We start from the raw sequence: 18,700 nt of genomic DNA on the forward strand, positions 1-18,700 counted from the left end.
AACATATACCACTATCCAATAAAAAAAAACCCAACAACAACAACAATAAAATACACGATAATAAACATGTAATAACTCCAATATGTCTTATCTCTCCCCGCGAAGGCCCGCCCCTTTCCTCTGACGTCACGCTGTCAGTCTTCGCACGTGGACCGCCCCCCCTCCTCCTCCTCCAGCTACCAGCAGAGCGCGCGCAGCTCCAGCCGCTCGCCGTCCTGCTGCCGCGCGGACTCCCGTCTCCTCGCTCCTGCTGCCGGCGTCCGTTCGTGTTCATCCCGGTCTGGAGCATCTCCGAGGGGCCAGGACACCGCAGGACGGGACTTACTGTTTCCTGTGATTGAGGGGCAGAACTAAAACGTTCACTCTTCGTTCTCCACCTGCCCGTTAAAGACATAATGGAGAAAATGGCCAGACCTCTTCCCATAAACTCCACTTTCGCGCCGCCGACTCACGGCGTCCTGAAGTCCATGCTGGAGAACCCGCTGAAGCTGCCTTTCCATCACGATGAAGGTACGTTTTTTACACAAATATAAATAATAATATAAATATATATAATATATATAAATATAAAAAACGGGCTGAACTCGATGACACCGACTCTGCGTTCGCTTCCGCTCCGGTTGTTTATTTTAATTCCGTAGGCAGCCATGGTTGTTGTCGGTTAACGACAGTTCAACTAAAGCCTCGTCGATGACGCCTCTTCTGAGAAGAAACATAAATAATGTCTTCTTATGAGTTGGCGGGCAGCAGCGATGTGTGAAACAGATTGATGATTGTCTCGGCTGGATTTTAGTTGACTTGAACTTCAGTTCAGGCTAACAAGCTCGTTTGGCTTGTACGTAATATCTAAAAATGCACATTAAAGACCGATTATCGTGTTGTTATTGTGACTGCGCTGTTTCTTTCTCTTTTTTTAACTCGCAGGTGCGTCTTTAACCTTTAAACCCCCTTGTCTTCAGGGGATTTATATTAGCGGCACCACGAGCTGCCGACAGAGGGCGCTGTTTCTGCTCTGGTGTCCCTCTTTTTGTGTTGTTGGATGTATTGAGTAATATTACATTACCATCATGCATGTTTTGGGTCGTATTGGTTTTAAAGACCAACGAGATACTTTGCAAAACAATGATTTCAACTATAAATGGTTGAACTGACCCAGTTATTTATTTTATTTAACGCTATAAATACTGTTAATGCATCCTTTCTGCAAACGTTGTGCAGGGTTTGGGAAGGAGCAGAGGAAGGAGAAGAAGCTGGACGATGAGAGCCGCGAGGCGAGTCACCCGCAGTCGGCCTTCCTGGGCCCGACGCTGTGGGACAAGACGCTGCCGTACGACGGGGACCACTTCCAGCTGGAGTACATGGACCTGGAGGAGTTCCTGTCGGAGAACGGCATCCCGGCCAACACGGGCGAGGCGGCACCCCGGGGCCCGCAGGCCGGCAGGCCGGCGCCGCCACCCGGCACGCCCGCCACCGCCGGGGTGGACCTCAGCGGCCGCGCCACCACCTCGGTGCTCACGGGCATGACGCCTCAGACCTGCCTCCGCAGCCCCGGCACAGCAGGTGGGAACCACACACACACACGCACGCACGCACACACACACACACACACACACGAAAACCTGCGCTTAACACGCTTGTTCACACCACAGGGGAGGCTCCAGGCGGCTGTGATGCACACACATACATACATACATACATACATACATACACACACACATATACACACACACACACACACACACACACACACACACACACACACAGGCAGACACGAAAACCTGCACGCCAGGAAACCACGCTTAACACGCTTGTTCACAACTCATGGGAGGCTCCAGGCGGCTGTGATACACATCCACATACACACACACGCACACGCACACACACACACACACACACACACACACCCTCTACTGTTCAGAAAAACTGCCAGAGATGCTCGGAGAGAACAGGTTCTTGTGGTTTGTGTCCCTGAAGGCATCAGGATCCAGATCTGTTTCTCAGTTAAAACCCTGCTTCTCCCTCGGTGGAGCGTGTGACCACAGGCTAGAGAAACACTACTCTGATTTCCTTTTTTCCTTTTTTTTTTTACGGGCCTGAACTGGACTTTGGAGCCAGAACGGGGCTCAAGTCCAGGAATGCAGCAGAGTCCTCGTTCAAGCTCCGATTGGCCGCCACGAGTCACGCTTCTATTATTGTGTGTGTGTGCGGCGCTTTTTAAAGTTTCAATATTGTGACAAACAAGTGAACCGTCATAACAATATTAGTAATCACAGTATTTGTGTGTGTGTGTGTGTGCGCGTGTGTGTGTGTGTGTGTTGTGTTAAAATAGTGACACCTTGAAGTGCAAACGGAGCCAAGAAGCTTCTTTATCAGGAACTGTCTGTTATTGTTTCATAACATGACTCATCGTTTTGTCCATAAAGTGTAATTTAATTTGAAAAAAAGGCCAAAACAGCTTCAGGGTTCCTTAATATACGTCTTTAAAATACGTATGTTGTAGCGTCTATCCTGAGTTCTGTGATATTTAGTGACAGTTTGCTGAACATGAATCCTGATGAAAAGTTTTACATTTCAGTCTTGAGACGAAGATTAATGAATGCTTCTGCACGTGCACTTCATTCCAGCATATGTGTGTGTGTGTGTGTGTGTGTGTGTGTGTCTGTGTGTGTGTGTGTGTGTGTTCACATTTACCTCTCACGTGAATGCGGATGGGGTTTCCTGCAGTGTGACGGACGCTTGCAGCGGCGCCTGAGGTGCAGACGAGAGCTTGTCACGGCATGACCCCCCTCCTCTCACCCTCTCACCCCGCCTCTCACCCCCTCCCTCCCTCCAACACTCTCCACTTCCCGCCTCCCTCCCTCTCGGCTCTGAGTCGGAGCCAAAGCACAGCTTGTACCCTGCAGAGGGATCACATGGGCTCTGGTGTGCTTTTGTCACGTGGGCGCAATATTGTTCCAGCCTCTCCTCGTCTCACTGGCCGCCGCCCACAAGAAGAAGAAGAACAACAACAACAACCAGAACCTCTCTGTTCCCCGGCTTGCCAGCTGCACAATAGGCGTTTGATAGCATTGTTACGACGACAACGCACGCACAAAACCAACGGGGCCTCGGTGTCAGCGGCCTGCGGGGCGAAAGGAGGGTTGAGAGGGAGGGAGGGGTCAAAGGTCGTCTTTCCTTTAGTCGAGGACAGGTGGCTCGGTGGGAAGCGTCCTCTCAGGTGTGACTTGATGAGATCGACAGGTTGTGTGTGAGTGACCTGCAGGAAGAGGAAGTGTGTGTCTGCCGGCGTCGGCTGGGGAATTAGTTTTAGGGTTAAGATCCTGCAGATGAGGGTTTATTTGTTTTTGTGAATACTTTGACCCTTGAGCTCTGACCAGATAGACTCCTCCGCTCGCACCTTTCACAATAAAAGACCCGAGCAGACATTAATATTGTTTCTGGCCACCGTACTTCTTCACAAATGTTACGGGGAAAAAAGAGGAAGTGGGGCTTTTGTTGGGGATTATTTTCAGTGGCGGATTAATCCACATTTGACCGCAGCAGGACGGTGTGCATGTGTGTGTTTTTTACACTGTGTGTGTGTGTGTGTGTGTGTGTGATGAAGGAGTGACCTGTTTTGATGGAGATCAATGGCTCCGGGGAGGAACACAGATAAAAGTCTTCTCTCTTTCTGGGACATGTGACAAACTAGTTTAAAGTCAATTAGGGGCTAAAGGGCTGTGTGTGTGTGTGTGTGTGTGTGTGTGTGTGTGTGTGTGTGTGTGTGTGTGTGTGTGTGTGTGTGTGTGTGTGTGTGTGTGTGTGTGTGTGTGTGTGTGGAAAGATGAATACTGTCTTGTTCCTTTTCCCATCAAGGTGGACCAGCGGGCTCGTGGGTCCACTTTTAGCGCGGCGTGTTTTTAACTGTGATTAGCAGATCAGAGGTGATTAGGCCGAGCGTCGTCTCGCTCTACTTTCAGGCAGGAAGCCACAGAAACACATTCATGTTTACGCAACTATTGTGCCGTCTGATTCGTCATCTGAAGGAAGACGCTCTGCGGTTCTTTTTCATTACGGTCGAACAAAACAAGCATTACTTTTGATTTATTTTTTTGTATTTTGGGCGACCGTGGCGCAGTGGTGAGCAGGGTCGTCCTCCAATCAGAGGATCGCGGTTCGATCCCCAGCTCCGCCAGCCTGTGTCAATGTGTCCTTGAGCAAGACACTTAACTCTAAAATTGCTCCCGTAGTTGCGCCTGCGGTGTATGAATGTTAGATAGTCCTGATGTGGCACCTTCATGGTAGCTCCTCTCATCAGTGGGTGAATGATTCCTATGTAAAGCGTCTTTGAGTATTCAGAAAAGCGCTATATAAATCAAAGAATTATTTTCTGGTGTTTTATTGATCAAATAATTAACAATTTTTGTATTTTTCCTCCTGGATAATGGACCAATTTCATGAATAGAAAGAAAACATGTTGAAACCCTGTTTTCTTTACAAAGTTTTGAATCATGACTCATCCAAAGTCGGCACTGAATGTCCCAACACATTTATTGTCTTTTGTAAATTGGACTTTTGGACATTTAAAAAATGTCCCTCAATTAATCCAGGAAGTACTTGGCTGTTCTTTCAGGCTGCCGGTTCTTTTTATTACAATAAAAAAGTGTTTTTGTGGGAACACATGTTGCTTTTCTTTCAATAAAATGTGAAAAAAAGTCATACGTTTTGGTTTAAAATGGAAGAAGACTCCTCTCTGCCCTCCTTGTTGTTGTTGTTGTTGTTGTTGTTGTGGTGGTGAAGAAGCATCACTTCCTCTGGGCCGGCCAGCGTCTCCGGATGCACTTCCTGCTTTGCATCTGATTTGTGCACCAGGAGCCGAGCGGCTCTTCTTTTATTTATTTATTTTGCATGAAAGGTTCGCTGTGCCTGAAGGTCGGCGGCATCGAGCGCCCGGCGCGGCGCTCAGATGTAGGTCACCGTGTTCCCGGCATCACCCTGGCCGTGTGCCGCACATCCAGCAGGGTTTCTCTTTTTTTTTTAAATTGCAGAACAAATCAGTGCTAATGTAAAGAACGGCGCTGAGGAGCGGTGAACCCGCTCAACCTCAGCTTTCACGTCAATTAGAGAGGCGGTTTTATTTTTATTTTAGAGAGGCGTGCAGATCGCCTCGGGCCGGAGCTGCTGGTCTGGGATCAGCTGACGGGAGCTGCTGAGAGCCGCAGAGGAGGAATAAAAGAAGCTTGAGCGGTGGCGCCACCTGCTGGTTCTTATGAGGCACTACGCTCGGGCTGGAAGCCGAGGCCTCGGACCGGGTCACCTGGCCGCTTTTCACGGCTTCACCTAAATAAAGAAGTGTCACCTTGCCTTTTTTTATAATGATGCCACTTTACCCCATTATAAATCACAGGTGTTTGGTTCCTGCTGACTTTCAACTCGTTACACCCTCTATTGTCTGTTTTCCCCCCAAGAAGTTGGAATCATTTAATAGACGAGAGCAGCGACCGCAGCAGGAGGCGTTCACAATAACCTGAGATCAAGTCGGACAGTTTTCAGCCGCCTTCAAAGTTTAAACAGGAAGTCACAGAACAAACGACTTCCTGTTAGTTCCGAACTTTTGTCTACTTGTAGTTTACAGATCACGTTTGGATTTGGAGCATGTGCAGACTAGGGCCGTACTGAGCATGTGCGGACTAGAGCCATACTGAGCATGTGCGGACTAGAGCCATACTGAGCATGTGCGGACTAGAGCCGTACTGAGCATGTGCGGACTAGAGCCGTACTGAGCATGTGCGGACTAGAGCCGTACTGAGCATGTGCGGACTAGAGCCGTACTGAGCATGTGCGGACTAGAGCCGTACTGAGCATGTGCGGACTAGAGCCGTACTGAGCATGTGCGGACTAGAGCTGAACACCTGTGGTAAAATGCTAGCGGAGGATGCATTGAGTTGCATTGCGATGCGTTCAGGCTCTTCAGTTCAGGCTCTTCAGTTAGGAACGGATCGTTGGGGCGAGGCGTAGCGCATCGTGACGCAGCAGGAGAGCTAGCAGCGTTAGCAGCACCGCTAACGGAGAACGTACGAAGGTTTTTGACTTGGGCGAAATGATGATGTCATCATGATGCGTTCAAATGTAGTCTTGTAAAATTATTTTTTGGGGTTATGAAGAAGATGTTTTATACAGAGAGATTTATGGCCTTTTAAACTTATACTAATACTTATTATTACGCATATTTCACACCTAAACTGACGTGTGGTTGTTGGTTCTTTCCCCCGCAGCTCGGCCCTCGGCCCGGGACTCCCCTCCCCCCATCGACCCCGAGTCCATCACGGTGCCGCTGGCCTACGAGCCGGACCCGCAGGACCTGGCTCTGTCCAGCGTCCCGGGTCAGGAGATGTTCGACCCCCGCAAGCGCAAGTTCTCCGCCGAGGAGCTGAAGCCGCAGCCGATGATCAAGAAGGCCCGAAAGGTGTTCATCCCCGACGGCCTGAAGGTGAGCGCTGCGGCCGTCTGGGGGTCACGGGTTTTAAGCATTAAAAATAAAAACTAGAAATGTAGAAACATCCCACCTTTTCCTTTTTATTTTACTAAAGAAGTTTAGTTGTTCAATCAGGAAGAAAAAGAAAAAAAAGTGTCTTTGAGGTTTGATACGAATCCCTTTTTATTACATTTTTACATAAATAAAATGAACGGATAGAAGATTGTTTCAGAAAAAATCGAACTGAAGAGTATGACGTGATTATTATTATTATTATTATTATTATTATTATTATTATTATTATTATTTTAAATGTCACCTGTGTCTAGTTTATACATTTTCACAAGAGTGAAATTCACCTTGTAATATTTTAATATATTTGTATTTATTTATACATGTTTATTTTTATATATATATATACTTTTTTCTTAATAAATATATATATATATATATATATATAATTTATTATATTAATATTTTTCTTTTAAATAAATATATATACTATTTATATATACAGTGTGTGTGTATATATATTTCTTTATTTTGTATTTTTATTTATTTATTGATATATTAGTTCTGCCATTGGTTGAGGTTATACCAGCTGTTTATCAAGTCTTTTATATATATATATATATATATATATATATATATATATATATATATATATATATATATATATATATATATATAAATAATAACTTTAAATGCCCCCAAAATACAGTCAGGTAAAAGATTGGTTGATTTAAAACATCATAAGATAATCATATTATCTTATATTTAACTGTTTGATAATGATGCTCGGAAACTTAAAGTGTGACATCATTACCTCTGAGCTTTTAGTTTGCTGCATAACAGTAAACTTATTGATTAATAATTTAAAGCGACAGCGTCTGGTGAGCAGAGCTTTCCTCTCTTGTTCTTTTAATTTATTTAAGTATTCATTTGCTGACCCCTCCGCTCTCCCCCAGGACGACCGGTACTGGGCCCGGCGCAGGAAGAACAACGTGGCGGCCAAGCGGTCCCGGGACGCCCGGCGGCTGAAGGAGAACCAGATCGCCATCCGGGCCTCGTTCCTGGAGAAGGAGAACCACGCGCTCCGCCTGGAGGTGGCGGAGATCCGGAAGGAGCTCGGCCGCTGCAAGAACGTTGTGGCTAAATACGAGGCCCGGCACGGGCCCCTGTGAGGGCCCCAAGCACCCCGCCCTTTTTACTGCCCCGCACCCAGCCCTCCAGTCTGAAGGACAATGTGTCTCTTGGTGGCACCGCCCTCTTCCTCCTCCTCTTCCTCCCCCTTCAACACACCTGTATGATTCTGGTGTGTGACTTCAATTTATCTTTTCTGTGCTCGACTACATACACACATACATACATACATACATACACACATACATACATACATACATACATACACACACACATACATACATACATACATACATACATACACACATACATACATACATACATACATACACACACACATACATACATACATACATACATACATACATACACACACACATACATACATATATACATACATACACACATACATACATACATACACACACACACACATACATACATACACACACACATACATACATACATACATATATATATATATATATATATATATATATATATATATATATATATATATATATATATATATATATATATATACACACACATACTCGTGTGTCATTCTTGCCACTTTGATGTCCTGTGAGGAGTTATGAGCCAACCCACCCGCTGAAGCCCCGCCCCCTCCGCTGAAGCCCCGCCCCCTGCTACCCACCATGCTGTGTGTTCATTCACTTTCATACCGATTTTTATACGTGAGATCAGACTGTAAACTGTTGTTTCTCCTTCTTCTTCTTCTGTGTTTATATCATGTGACGTGTCCAAGAGCGCTTTATTTTAATTTTATAATCCCTTCCTCCTCATCATCATCATCATCAGCAACCATCTTCGTTTTCTCAATGTCGTATATTTCAGTCTTAACCTTCAACGCCGCTCAAACGTTCAGATAGCACTTAAAATATAAATATATATATATTTTTCTCCTCTGTGCAATCGTGACCTTTTATTATTATTTGTATTATATATGTTTTCTTCATGACCCTGAGCAATAATCCCTCACATTAAGGTTCTAGATCTTCTGCACTAAAGCGTCAACAACAATTTGACGTTTTCCTCTCAAACAACAAACTAATTTCCTCCGCTTCATATTTATCCACCTTTTATTTCTCAGATGGAAGATTGTTGTTTCTATATATATATATATATATATATTCTGTTGATATAATTGTTCGTATTAATACTTGTCGTGTAGTTTCCTCCGTTTTTCTTTTCTTCAGATTTGGCGGGATTTTTTTTTTTCAAAGTTGTTAATAATTATTTGTTGCTTCTGTTTTAACTTTAGCATGATTTTAAATGAGTGTTTTTATTTTAGAAACCAATGCAGATGTCTGTAGTCTTCATGTTGGCCCTTGTTTTCTTTTCTTTGAAGATGGCTGTATGAATGTAAAGATGTTGACAAAACAACAACGTTGGCGGTTTGTTTACGACCGAGCAGACGAAATATTGGTTACAAGAGAAATGTTTATATGAGACTTATTCTATAAGTTCTGCTTTTTGTACAGTATTTTTCCTATACATGACTAAACTATGTATTTTAAAGGCACAACCGATCCAGAATATTATTAAAGAATACAAATATATATATAATGAAAAAGACATATAGTGGTATTTTGATATTCTATATATATATATTCGCGGTAGTTTTACAGAGATATTCAGCAGCACCCAAACCTCCTGGGCATTAATATTATTAATATTATTATTATCATCAATGTTATTAAGATGACAACACAGCTGCTCGTGTTGGCGCCACCTTGAGGCTCCCATATGATCCCCTCTAGTCATGTGACCTTCTTTTATGTTATTATTGTTATTATTATATTTTATTATTATAGAGTCGTCTCTGACGGGTTGAAGTTACGATGACGGACGAGGGAACAGCAGCTGGTCGCTCTGCTGCTCTGTGATTGGTTCCTTCAGATGTGGGTGTGTCCCTGCACCTGAGTGACGGACGCTTTCTTTATTTATATATTTTTAATAACTGGAGGCGTACGGACTATCAGTCCCAGACTTTTTAAAAGGACGATATTGATGTTTCTGACTCAAAATGCACATAAACAAAGAGCTGATGGTTTTATCTTTTTAGTTTTTGTTTCATGTTATCATAAGAAATAAATTCTGCATAATAATTCTATATTGAAAATAGGATATTGTGACATATAAGACGTTAGCTTAGCTTAGCACGAAGACTGTCCATTGAGTTTATTTATATTTTATCAGATAAATGCAAAAAAAAAGAACTCAGAATTCAAATTGAACTTACATTTTTTGCCAATTTGAAAAGTTGATTTCATGTTCAATTCTTTGAAAATATAAAATGAAATATATTATTTCTATAACATGAAAAAAATAAATATATATTGTACATATATCATGTGCAATCAACAGCAAATTACATTTAAATTTGAGCAAATTATTTTAGTTTTAATAGTTCCAGCCCTGGACTTCCATACTTTTGTGCCGGCTTCAGTATTTTGTTCCTTTTCAGGAAACTGGATTTAAAAACATCAAAAAACAAAACAATCATAACTTCAAAATGAAAGACTCGTCTGAACATCATCGATCCAAACGTGTGACGTAGAAAAACACTTCTTTACGTTTCTTCTGCTTCAGAGGGCTTCACAGACCAGACAGGAGCGATATATATATATATATATATATATATATATATATATATATATATATATATATATATATATATATTAGTTGCAGACAGCCCTCCTTTCTTCTTCTCTCTTTTGGGAAATTGCAGACTTGTAACCGTTGTAACCATGGCAACACCAGCGGACGGAGTGATGATGACGAGTTCAGCTTCATCCTCTCATCTGTAGTGTCCAATAAAAAACACCTTTAAATTATATTCAGTGTCTCCTGTCTCTGCTCATCCAGGCAGGGCTTGTTCATATATATATATATATATATATATATATATATATATATATATATATATATATTTATACATTTATATATATATATATATATATATATATATTTATACATTTATATATATATATAAATATATTTATATATATATATATATTTTTATAAATTAGACTGGTGTCCGTTGAATCGAATGTTCAAAAGTATCCAAATTCCTCCGCTTCAGTTTTTGAGTTTTGTGTGAATCTGTAAATAAGTAAAGTTTAAATTGCCAAATATTGTGTTCTGTTCTCTTATATTGCGATGTAAATGTAAATTTAAATCTGTAACAAACTGAATATTAAGAGATTACTTTACTAAATCCAGTAGACATCTCGTGTTTAAACTAGGGAGTCATATTACAGTTTATAAAAAAAAAAAAAAATATATATATATATATATATATATATATATATATATATATATATATATATATATGTCATAATTTGTATTACTTATTGTTGTCTATAGACATTATTATTTTACATCATTATCAGAAGCGGCTGAGTTTCTTTGAGTGAAAGAAGGAAACCCCGTGAAGGAGACGTGTCTTTGGGCGTCGCCATGTTTTTATTGTCACATCAGAAGGAGAACCGGTTAGTGGAGCGTTCAGTGAAGATGCAGCACCATGACAAACAAAAGCAGCAGCTTCTTCTTCTTCTTCTTCTTCTTCTTCTTCTTCTTCTTCTCCTGCGAAGGCCAGGATCACGTGACCGGAACAGGAAGTACAAACATTACAAAACACAGTGGTTATTAACAGAGATATCAAGAGGGAAAGCAGCGCGCCGGGAATCCGAGGAAGAGTCCAGACAGGAAGCCGGTCGCCCTGCTGGAGATGAAGCGCCGCTGCAGTACAAAGGTCTGCGTGCACACGCACACGCCGCCGTTCACTTTGATCACAGTAGTGGAAAACAAACACAGTTCTGTCCTCGTTTTACCTGAAACTGATTTTTCTGTCATCGTTTGGCTCATTTAGCAAATAAAAATAAATAAATCTCGGCTCACCCTGAAATGCCGTTTGTCAGCGTCTCCGCCCCACCAGCAGGGGGCGCTACACACGAGGGAGGAGACGCTGCGGGTCCCTGATCACGCGGGTTTAGACAGAGAAATGGAAAAAACTAAACAAAAACAGCCTCTGAAGGAGAAAACAAAAGGTCAAACAGCTCGTGTGGACGATGTCGTCACGGTGGAGAGAAACATTACAAAAGAAATGGAAACACTCAAAAAGAAAAATCCTGAAAATAACTTTGGACACTTTAAATGTGTCTGAGCTGCTGGGGGCCGCGTTCCAACACCAAGAGGTCTGAGCTGCTGGGGGCCGCGTTCCAACACCAAGAGAAAAGATGGCGTCACATTCAGACTTATTCTTGTTCCTGATTTTAATCCAATTGTTTTTTTTCCTACATGAAATCTTTGGTTCTTTTATTTATATTTCTCAAAAGCAAAGTCTTAGTTTGTTGAGTTTTAGGGCCCGGCTGCTGATGACATCATCCTCAGCAGCTCGCTCCACGGCTTTGACGCACAGATAAATCCCAGGATGATGAACGTGACGATACAAAAGACTCGCTGTCAAATCCCTCAAATACTGAATGTGCCGGGTTCATTGTAAAAAGTCCAGCGTCTCGTCTCTGCGTCCAGTTTAGTTTCAAGTCGAACAAAAACAGCTTTTTTTAATTAGAAAAAAGTAAACAATTCACGGTCATTATTTACGACGGTCGCAAACTTTACGACAGTCGCAAACTTTAACGTCGCACACTTTAACGTCGCACACTTTACGACTGTCGCAAACTTTACGACTGTCGCAAACTTTACGTCGCACACTTTACGACTGTCGCAAACTTTACGACTGTCGCAAACTTTACGTCGCACACTTTACGACTGTCGCAAACTTTACGACTGTCGCAAACTTTACGACTGTCGCAAACTTTACGACTGTCGCAAACTTTACGTCGCACACTTTACGACTGTCGCAAACTTTACGTCGCACACTTTACGACTGTCGCAAACTTTACGTCGCACACTTTACGACTGTCGCAAACTTTACGACTGTCGCAAACTTTACGACTGTCGCAAACTTTACGTCGCAAACTTTACGACTGTCGCAAACTTTACGACTGTCGCAAACTTTACGTCGCACACTTTACGACTGTCGCAAACTTTACGACTGTCGCAAACTTTACGACTGTCGCAAACTTTACGTCGCACACTTTACGACAGTCGCAAACTTTACGACTGTCGCAAACTTTACGACTGTCGCAAACTTTACGACTGTCGCACACTTTACGACTGTCGCAAACTTTACGACTGTCGCAAACTTTACGACTGTCGCAAACTTTACGACTGTCGCAAACTTTACGACTGTCGCAAACTTTACGTCGCACACTTTACGACTGTCGCAAACTTTACGACTGTCGCAAACTTTACGTCGCACACTTTACGACTGTCGCAAACTTTACGACTGTCGCAAACTTTACGTCGCACACTTTACGACGCAGACTTTACGACTGTCGCAAACTTTACGACTGTCGCAAACTTTACGTCGCACACTTTACGACTGTCGCAAACTTTACGACTGTCGCAAACTTTACGTCGCACACTTTAGGACTGTCGCACACTTTAGGACTGTCGCACACTTTACGACTGTCGCAGACTTTACGTCGCACACTTTAGGACTGTCGCACACTTTACGACTGTCGCAAACTTTACGTCGCAAACTTTACGACTGTCGCAAACTGTACGACTGTCGCAAACTGTACGACTGTCGCAAACTTTACGACTGTCGCAAACTTTACGTCGCACACTTTACGTCGCACACTTTACGTCGCACACTTTACGACTGTCGCACACTGTACGACTGTCGCACACTGTACGACTGTCGCACACTGTACGACTGTCGCAAACTGTACGACTGTCGCAAACTGTACGACAGTCGCAAACTGTACGACTGTCGCAAACTGTACGACTGTCGCACACTGTACGACAGTCGCAAACTGTACGACTGTCGCAAACTGTACGACAGTCGCACACTTTACGACTGTCGCAAACTGTACGACTATCGCAAACTTTACGACTGTCGCACACTGTACGACTGTCGCAAACTTTACGACTGTCGCAAACTTTACGACTGTCGCAAACTGTACGACTGTCGCAAACTTTACGACTGTCGCAAACTTTACGACTGTCGCAAACTGTACGACTGTCGCAAACTTTACGACTGTCGCAAACTGTACGACTGTCGCAAACTTTACGACTGTCGCAAACTGTACGACTGTCGCAAACTGTACGACTGTCGCACACTGTACGACAGTCGCAAACTGTACGACTGTCGCAAACTGTACGACAGTCGCACACTTTACGACTGTCGCAAACTGTACGACAGTCGCACACTTTACAACTGTCGCAAACTGTACGACTGTCGCAAACTTTACGACTGTCGCAAACTGTACGACTGTCGCAAACTTTACGACTGTCGCAAACTGTACGACTGTCGCAAACTGTACGACTGTCGCAAACTTTACGACTGTCGCAAACTTTACGACTGTCGCAAACTGTACGACTGTCGCAAACTTTACGACTGTCGCAAACTTTACGACTGTCGCACACTTTACGACTGTCGCACACTGTACGACTGTCGCAAACTTTACGACTGTCGCAAACTGTACGACTGTCGCACACTTTACGACTGTCGCACACTTTACGACTGTCGCACACTTTACGTCGCAAACTTTACGACTGTCGCAAACTTTTCGACTGTCGGTACCAGCTGCAGTCGCAAACTGTACGGCTGTCGCTCCAGCGCCCGCACACCGACAGTGCAGGTGGCGGCGGGTGGAGGTGTGTGTGTTATCTCCACCACGGTGGCGATACCACGCCGCCTTCCTCCGCCCGCGGTCACGACTGCAGGAGGCCGTCGGCGCCGCCGGGCGTCTTGTAGAGGTACTTCCAGATGGCGTAGTAGTGCACGGCGGCCGCCAGCGCCACGAACACGTGCCAGATGGCGTGGGCGAAGGGGATCACGCCGTCGCTCTTGAAGAAGAACACGCCGAGGCAGTAGAGGAGGCCGCCGCACGCCAGCTCCTGGAGGCCCTCCGTGTTGCTCTGTGGGAGGCAGAGAGACGGGTGAGACAGGAGTCAGGACAGTGAAAACCCTCCAAGCTGTCTTGAGGCTGCAATACTCATTGAGGCCACAAGAGGGCAGCAGAAACCAACAGATTTAACACGCTGAAGAACAGCCCTAAAATAAACAATACAATATGTGTTGCAGACTTAGTTGATATTGACTTCCTGATATTCATCACAACATAATAAACACTGATCGAAGTGAAGGATTTGAAGAGGTAGAATATAGTAAGATGTAAATATATTCATAAACAACAACGTTACCATGGACGTCACGACGGACGCGGGGAAGAAACCCATCATCAAGTAGAAGGCCAGCTCCACCAGTTTATACCTGGAGACACAGACACAGACGACGCATTCAGGGACCCGGTCCAAGAGACGGAAACGTCAGCTTCCATCTCCGGAAATGTAGATTTTGTATTTTAAGACTGAATCATTGATGACAGAATCTAATCGGGGATATATATATATATATATATATATATATATATATATATAGACAATATCAGTGTTAGTTAGTGAGAATATTCTATTTTGTTTTCTCCTTTTTTGTTGTTAATTTGTTTGTTTTTCTTGGTTATTTTTAGTTTTCATTGCTGATTAATCTGTTGGTAATTCTCTTAATTGTTTAAATTTAATAGTTTGATTTCAAATCCACAGATTATGAATTTAAATCGACACTACGAGCAAAAAAACATTGTTTTCCATTCACTGTTTATTGTTGAGATTTCTACTAAATGAACCAAAAGTTGGCCCTAAATAAAAAGAGATATTCAAAGTTCCCTTAAAAATTCTTAAAACCTAAATGAAACAAGGTTTCATTCTTTTGTTAGCTAATTATAAACAAAACAGAGATGTTTAAAAAGATGTTTCGTCAGTATTCTGGATGCACTGGTCGTCACAGACTCCTAAAGGCCGGCTCACTTCTCGTGGTACTTGAAGACGTAGACGGTGCCGGCGGCGGCCATGAGCCACACGAACCAGCGCATGTGAGCGGCCAGCGGCCCGAGCTCCCGCAGGTTCAGCCTGCGCAGGAAACAGAGAAAAGGAAACGCCGTCAGACTTTCCCTCGCGACCTCTGACCCCCGAGTGTGACCTCTGAGACGCTCACCACGGCGTGTAGGAGGCGGCGATGAAGAAGTAGATGACCACGCGGTCGCACATGTGGAAGCACTGCTCCATGGACCTGCAGGCGACACAGCATGTCACACATTACATCCTGTCTGCAAAGATAATATTACTACTCTGGATTCTTTACTGGTTTTAATACTGTTTTTTTATTTTATGTTCTCGCGGGGAAATGCCCCTGTGTCACAGGAAGTGATGTCATCTTTCTTTTCATCATCTATTATTCAAAAATACTGTTTTTGGTATTTTATCTTTGATTAATCTGCCACTTTTGAGCTGATTTAAGGTATTTTGTGTAAATCTGCTTGTGTTAAGACAATATTTATTATTTATATATTACCTTTTGTAGCAAAGGATTTGTAGAAAAGCAAGTTTCAATCTCTAAAAGGAAGGGATGGTCGTGGCTCTGATGTAAAAACAGTTCAAACTAAATCAGTAAAATAGAGTAATATCCTTCTTCAGTGAGAATGAAACTGTCTCTAACGTTTAAAACAAAGTAGAAACGCACAAAACAACAATACACAAACTCCCAGGGTTTCTGCTGCACAAAAGACCAAAATATGAAACATAATATAAAACATGAATTCGTTGCAATGAAAGAAACAGACGAGGTTTAACGGCTCGGCAGAAACACAACGCAGAGAAAAGAATGTGAAGATTAAAATGTGCTTTTTAACAGTAAAGTTTACTGTCGGGTTTAAAAGACAGCGGCTGAGAGCGTGTTTTACCTTCTGAGACATCCTGACAAACTCATCACAGGACGATGCAAACATACATAAAGATTTCATGTCACAGCCCATTTTACCTACAAAAAAAGTAGCGTTAGCATTATTTAGCTTGTGTTTTGGGTTCCAACTCATTGTTTATTTTCCACCCGTCTCACCAATGTGGAACTTTTGCTGCGAAGAGATGAATCACAAACCTGTGTAGGCAAAACAAGCCGGCGGCGCCTCAACTTCACCAAACATGCAAATAAATTCCACAGAATCGGCCGTTTAGAACAAGGTGCGGTGAAACAAAGACGAAACCCTCTGAGCTGCCAGCTGATCGCTGATATGATCCTGATCAGAACTGACCGGTTCTGATAGAGAACCTCAATCTCAATACTGTTTCTCTCATTTTCTGTGTTTTTAATGACTAGAACATCCGTTTCCTGACTTTCCAGACCGCCTTGCAACCCCGTTTCACTGTGAATATTACAAAGAGATCTCCTGTATCTTATATAAATGTAGTCCTGGTACACGGGACGTTTAGAGAACACCGCGGCAGTCATACTTTACTGTTACTACGCATATGTTCATCTCTTCACATTCTTTTCTGCCATATTTTGGTCTTTAGTGCAGCAGAAACTCTGGGAGTTTGTCTATTGTTGTTTGAGCGTGAGATGAAATATTTAACTTTAGCTGCAGTAGCGTCACAATAAATTGAAGCGCTGTACGTGTGCAGGTGTGATTGCATCATTCTGTTATTCATTTGTCATAATTATAATTTATAAGCATGTTAGAGATGTTTATTTGTAGATAAGTTGGAACCGCTGACTGCACGTCTTTTAAATCCGACGTCCACGGAGAGAAACGTACGTCTGTCTCCCTGAAAATGTCTTCCTCCTCCTCCTCCTCCTCCTCCTCCTCACCTCATGTGGCTCCTCTTCCAGGTGATGATGTGGAACACGGTGGACACCAGGAAGAGGGCGCACAGGCCCACGCCGTACACCCAGGCGGTGATCTTCTCCCAGCCGTTGTCCGACAGGCGGTGCAGCAGCGCCATGCCCACGACGGCCGGCACGATGAGGAACTACGGAGACGGGAGGAGAACCGTGAGAACAACGCTGCAGATCCGCATTAACACAACGTGAAGCTGAGCCTCACTCACCGCATGGGTGTAGCAGTTAGCGGCGTGCTCGTAGCAGGTGGGCTGGTAGCGGCAGTTAGCGGAGGCTCGTCTGTTCATGAACCTGAAACACGAAGAAACTATTATAGAAGAAACAACTTCAATGTTGATTTAAGAGCGTTATCTAGTAGGAGGACAAACCAACACGGGGTGAATGTGTTATGGATATGAAACGTAGATATTAATCAGAGAAACAAACACACAAGCTCTCAAGGTGGGAGATAAGAAGTGAAGTAACACAGAGAGTAAATAGTGGACTCTAATCTTTACCTATAATTTAACTATACAATGATAGTGCCTCATGTTTGATGAATGACAGTTTATTTTCTGATTATAAACCTGCGTGAGAGGCAATGACTTCACCAAGATAATACACGTTTATAACATCAAGGTAGTTAATAACGACTCATTAGTTAACTAATTAAATAGCATTGGTTATTTCACAGACTCTTGGACTTCTTATACAATCAGAGCTAAAACTAACCTCCTCCTTTACTCGTGTCTTTATATGATTTTAGTCAATACAATTACATTTCCCCAGAGCCAAAGATTAATTCTTAAAGTGTATTATTTTGTCCAACTATTTAGAAGTTGAGCGAGTCAAAAACTCAAAGATACTAAATGTACAGTGATATTAAATCTACTAACATACAATAAGTTGTTCTTATTATTATTGTGAATGATCAAAATTGTTTTTTTTGTTGATTTCAACCTATTAAAATAAATAAAATCGATCATTTTTATGGCAAAGTTGAACCACAATCATCATGGAAACGGCATTAATTTGAATGTATTTTGTCCATCTGACATATTGAGCAGCTATGAATTAATTAAGCACAGATATGAACAATAAAAACATATTCAAATGTTAAAAAATAAACATTTCCAATATTTTACATTTCACAAACCTCTGTAAGCTGTTGACTCTCTTCATTTCAGAGCCTCTTTTTCTCTCCACCACGTGTAAAATAAATAAATTAAATAAAACGGCAGCAAAAAAAAACGGACCTGAGAGACCGGAAACCAGCGCTAGCTAACGTT

At 42.8% G+C, this 18,700-nt stretch overlaps 2 protein-coding genes across 2 annotated transcripts; one reads left to right on the forward strand and one right to left on the reverse strand.

Moving 5' to 3' along the window:
• The first annotated feature begins 239 nt into the window (after positions 1–239).
• On the forward strand, positions 240–7,980 carry hlfa (HLF transcription factor, PAR bZIP family member a). The gene is made up of 4 exons (XM_079233714.1): positions 240–510; positions 1,219–1,560; positions 6,255–6,469; positions 7,423–7,980. The coding sequence occupies exons 1-4, from the start codon at positions 396–398 to the stop codon at positions 7,636–7,638; spliced, it is 888 nt and encodes a 295-aa protein (XP_079089840.1). The 5' UTR covers positions 240–395; the 3' UTR covers positions 7,639–7,980.
• Positions 7,981–14,410: 6,430 nt separating this feature from the next.
• mmd (monocyte to macrophage differentiation-associated) lies at positions 14,411–18,700 on the reverse strand (the record flags this gene model as incomplete). The annotated part of the gene is made up of 7 exons (XM_079233774.1): positions 18,568–18,700; positions 17,642–17,723; positions 17,403–17,563; positions 15,753–15,827; positions 15,566–15,667; positions 14,903–14,972; positions 14,411–14,617 (listed from the first exon to the last, which is right to left on the reverse strand). The coding sequence occupies exons 1-7, from the start codon at positions 18,591–18,593 to the stop codon at positions 14,411–14,413; spliced, it is 723 nt and encodes a 240-aa protein (XP_079089900.1). The 5' UTR covers positions 18,594–18,700.

Source organism: Taurulus bubalis (genome assembly GCF_910589615.1).
Source record: "Taurulus bubalis genome assembly, chromosome: 17".
Lineage (NCBI taxonomy): Eukaryota > Metazoa > Chordata > Actinopteri > Perciformes > Cottidae > Taurulus > Taurulus bubalis.

Excerpts from the sequence above, each read along its gene's own strand:
- hlfa (XM_079233714.1), top strand. The coding sequence starts at position 396 with ATGGAGAAAATGGCCAGACCTCTTCCCATAAACTCCACTTTCGCGCCG. Across the intron at positions 511-1,218 it reads GCCTTTCCATCACGATGAAG|GGTTTGGGAAGGAGCAGAGG; the intron begins GTACGTTTTTTA and ends AACGTTGTGCAG. Across the intron at positions 1,561-6,254 it reads CCGCAGCCCCGGCACAGCAG|CTCGGCCCTCGGCCCGGGAC; the intron begins GTGGGAACCACA and ends TTTCCCCCGCAG.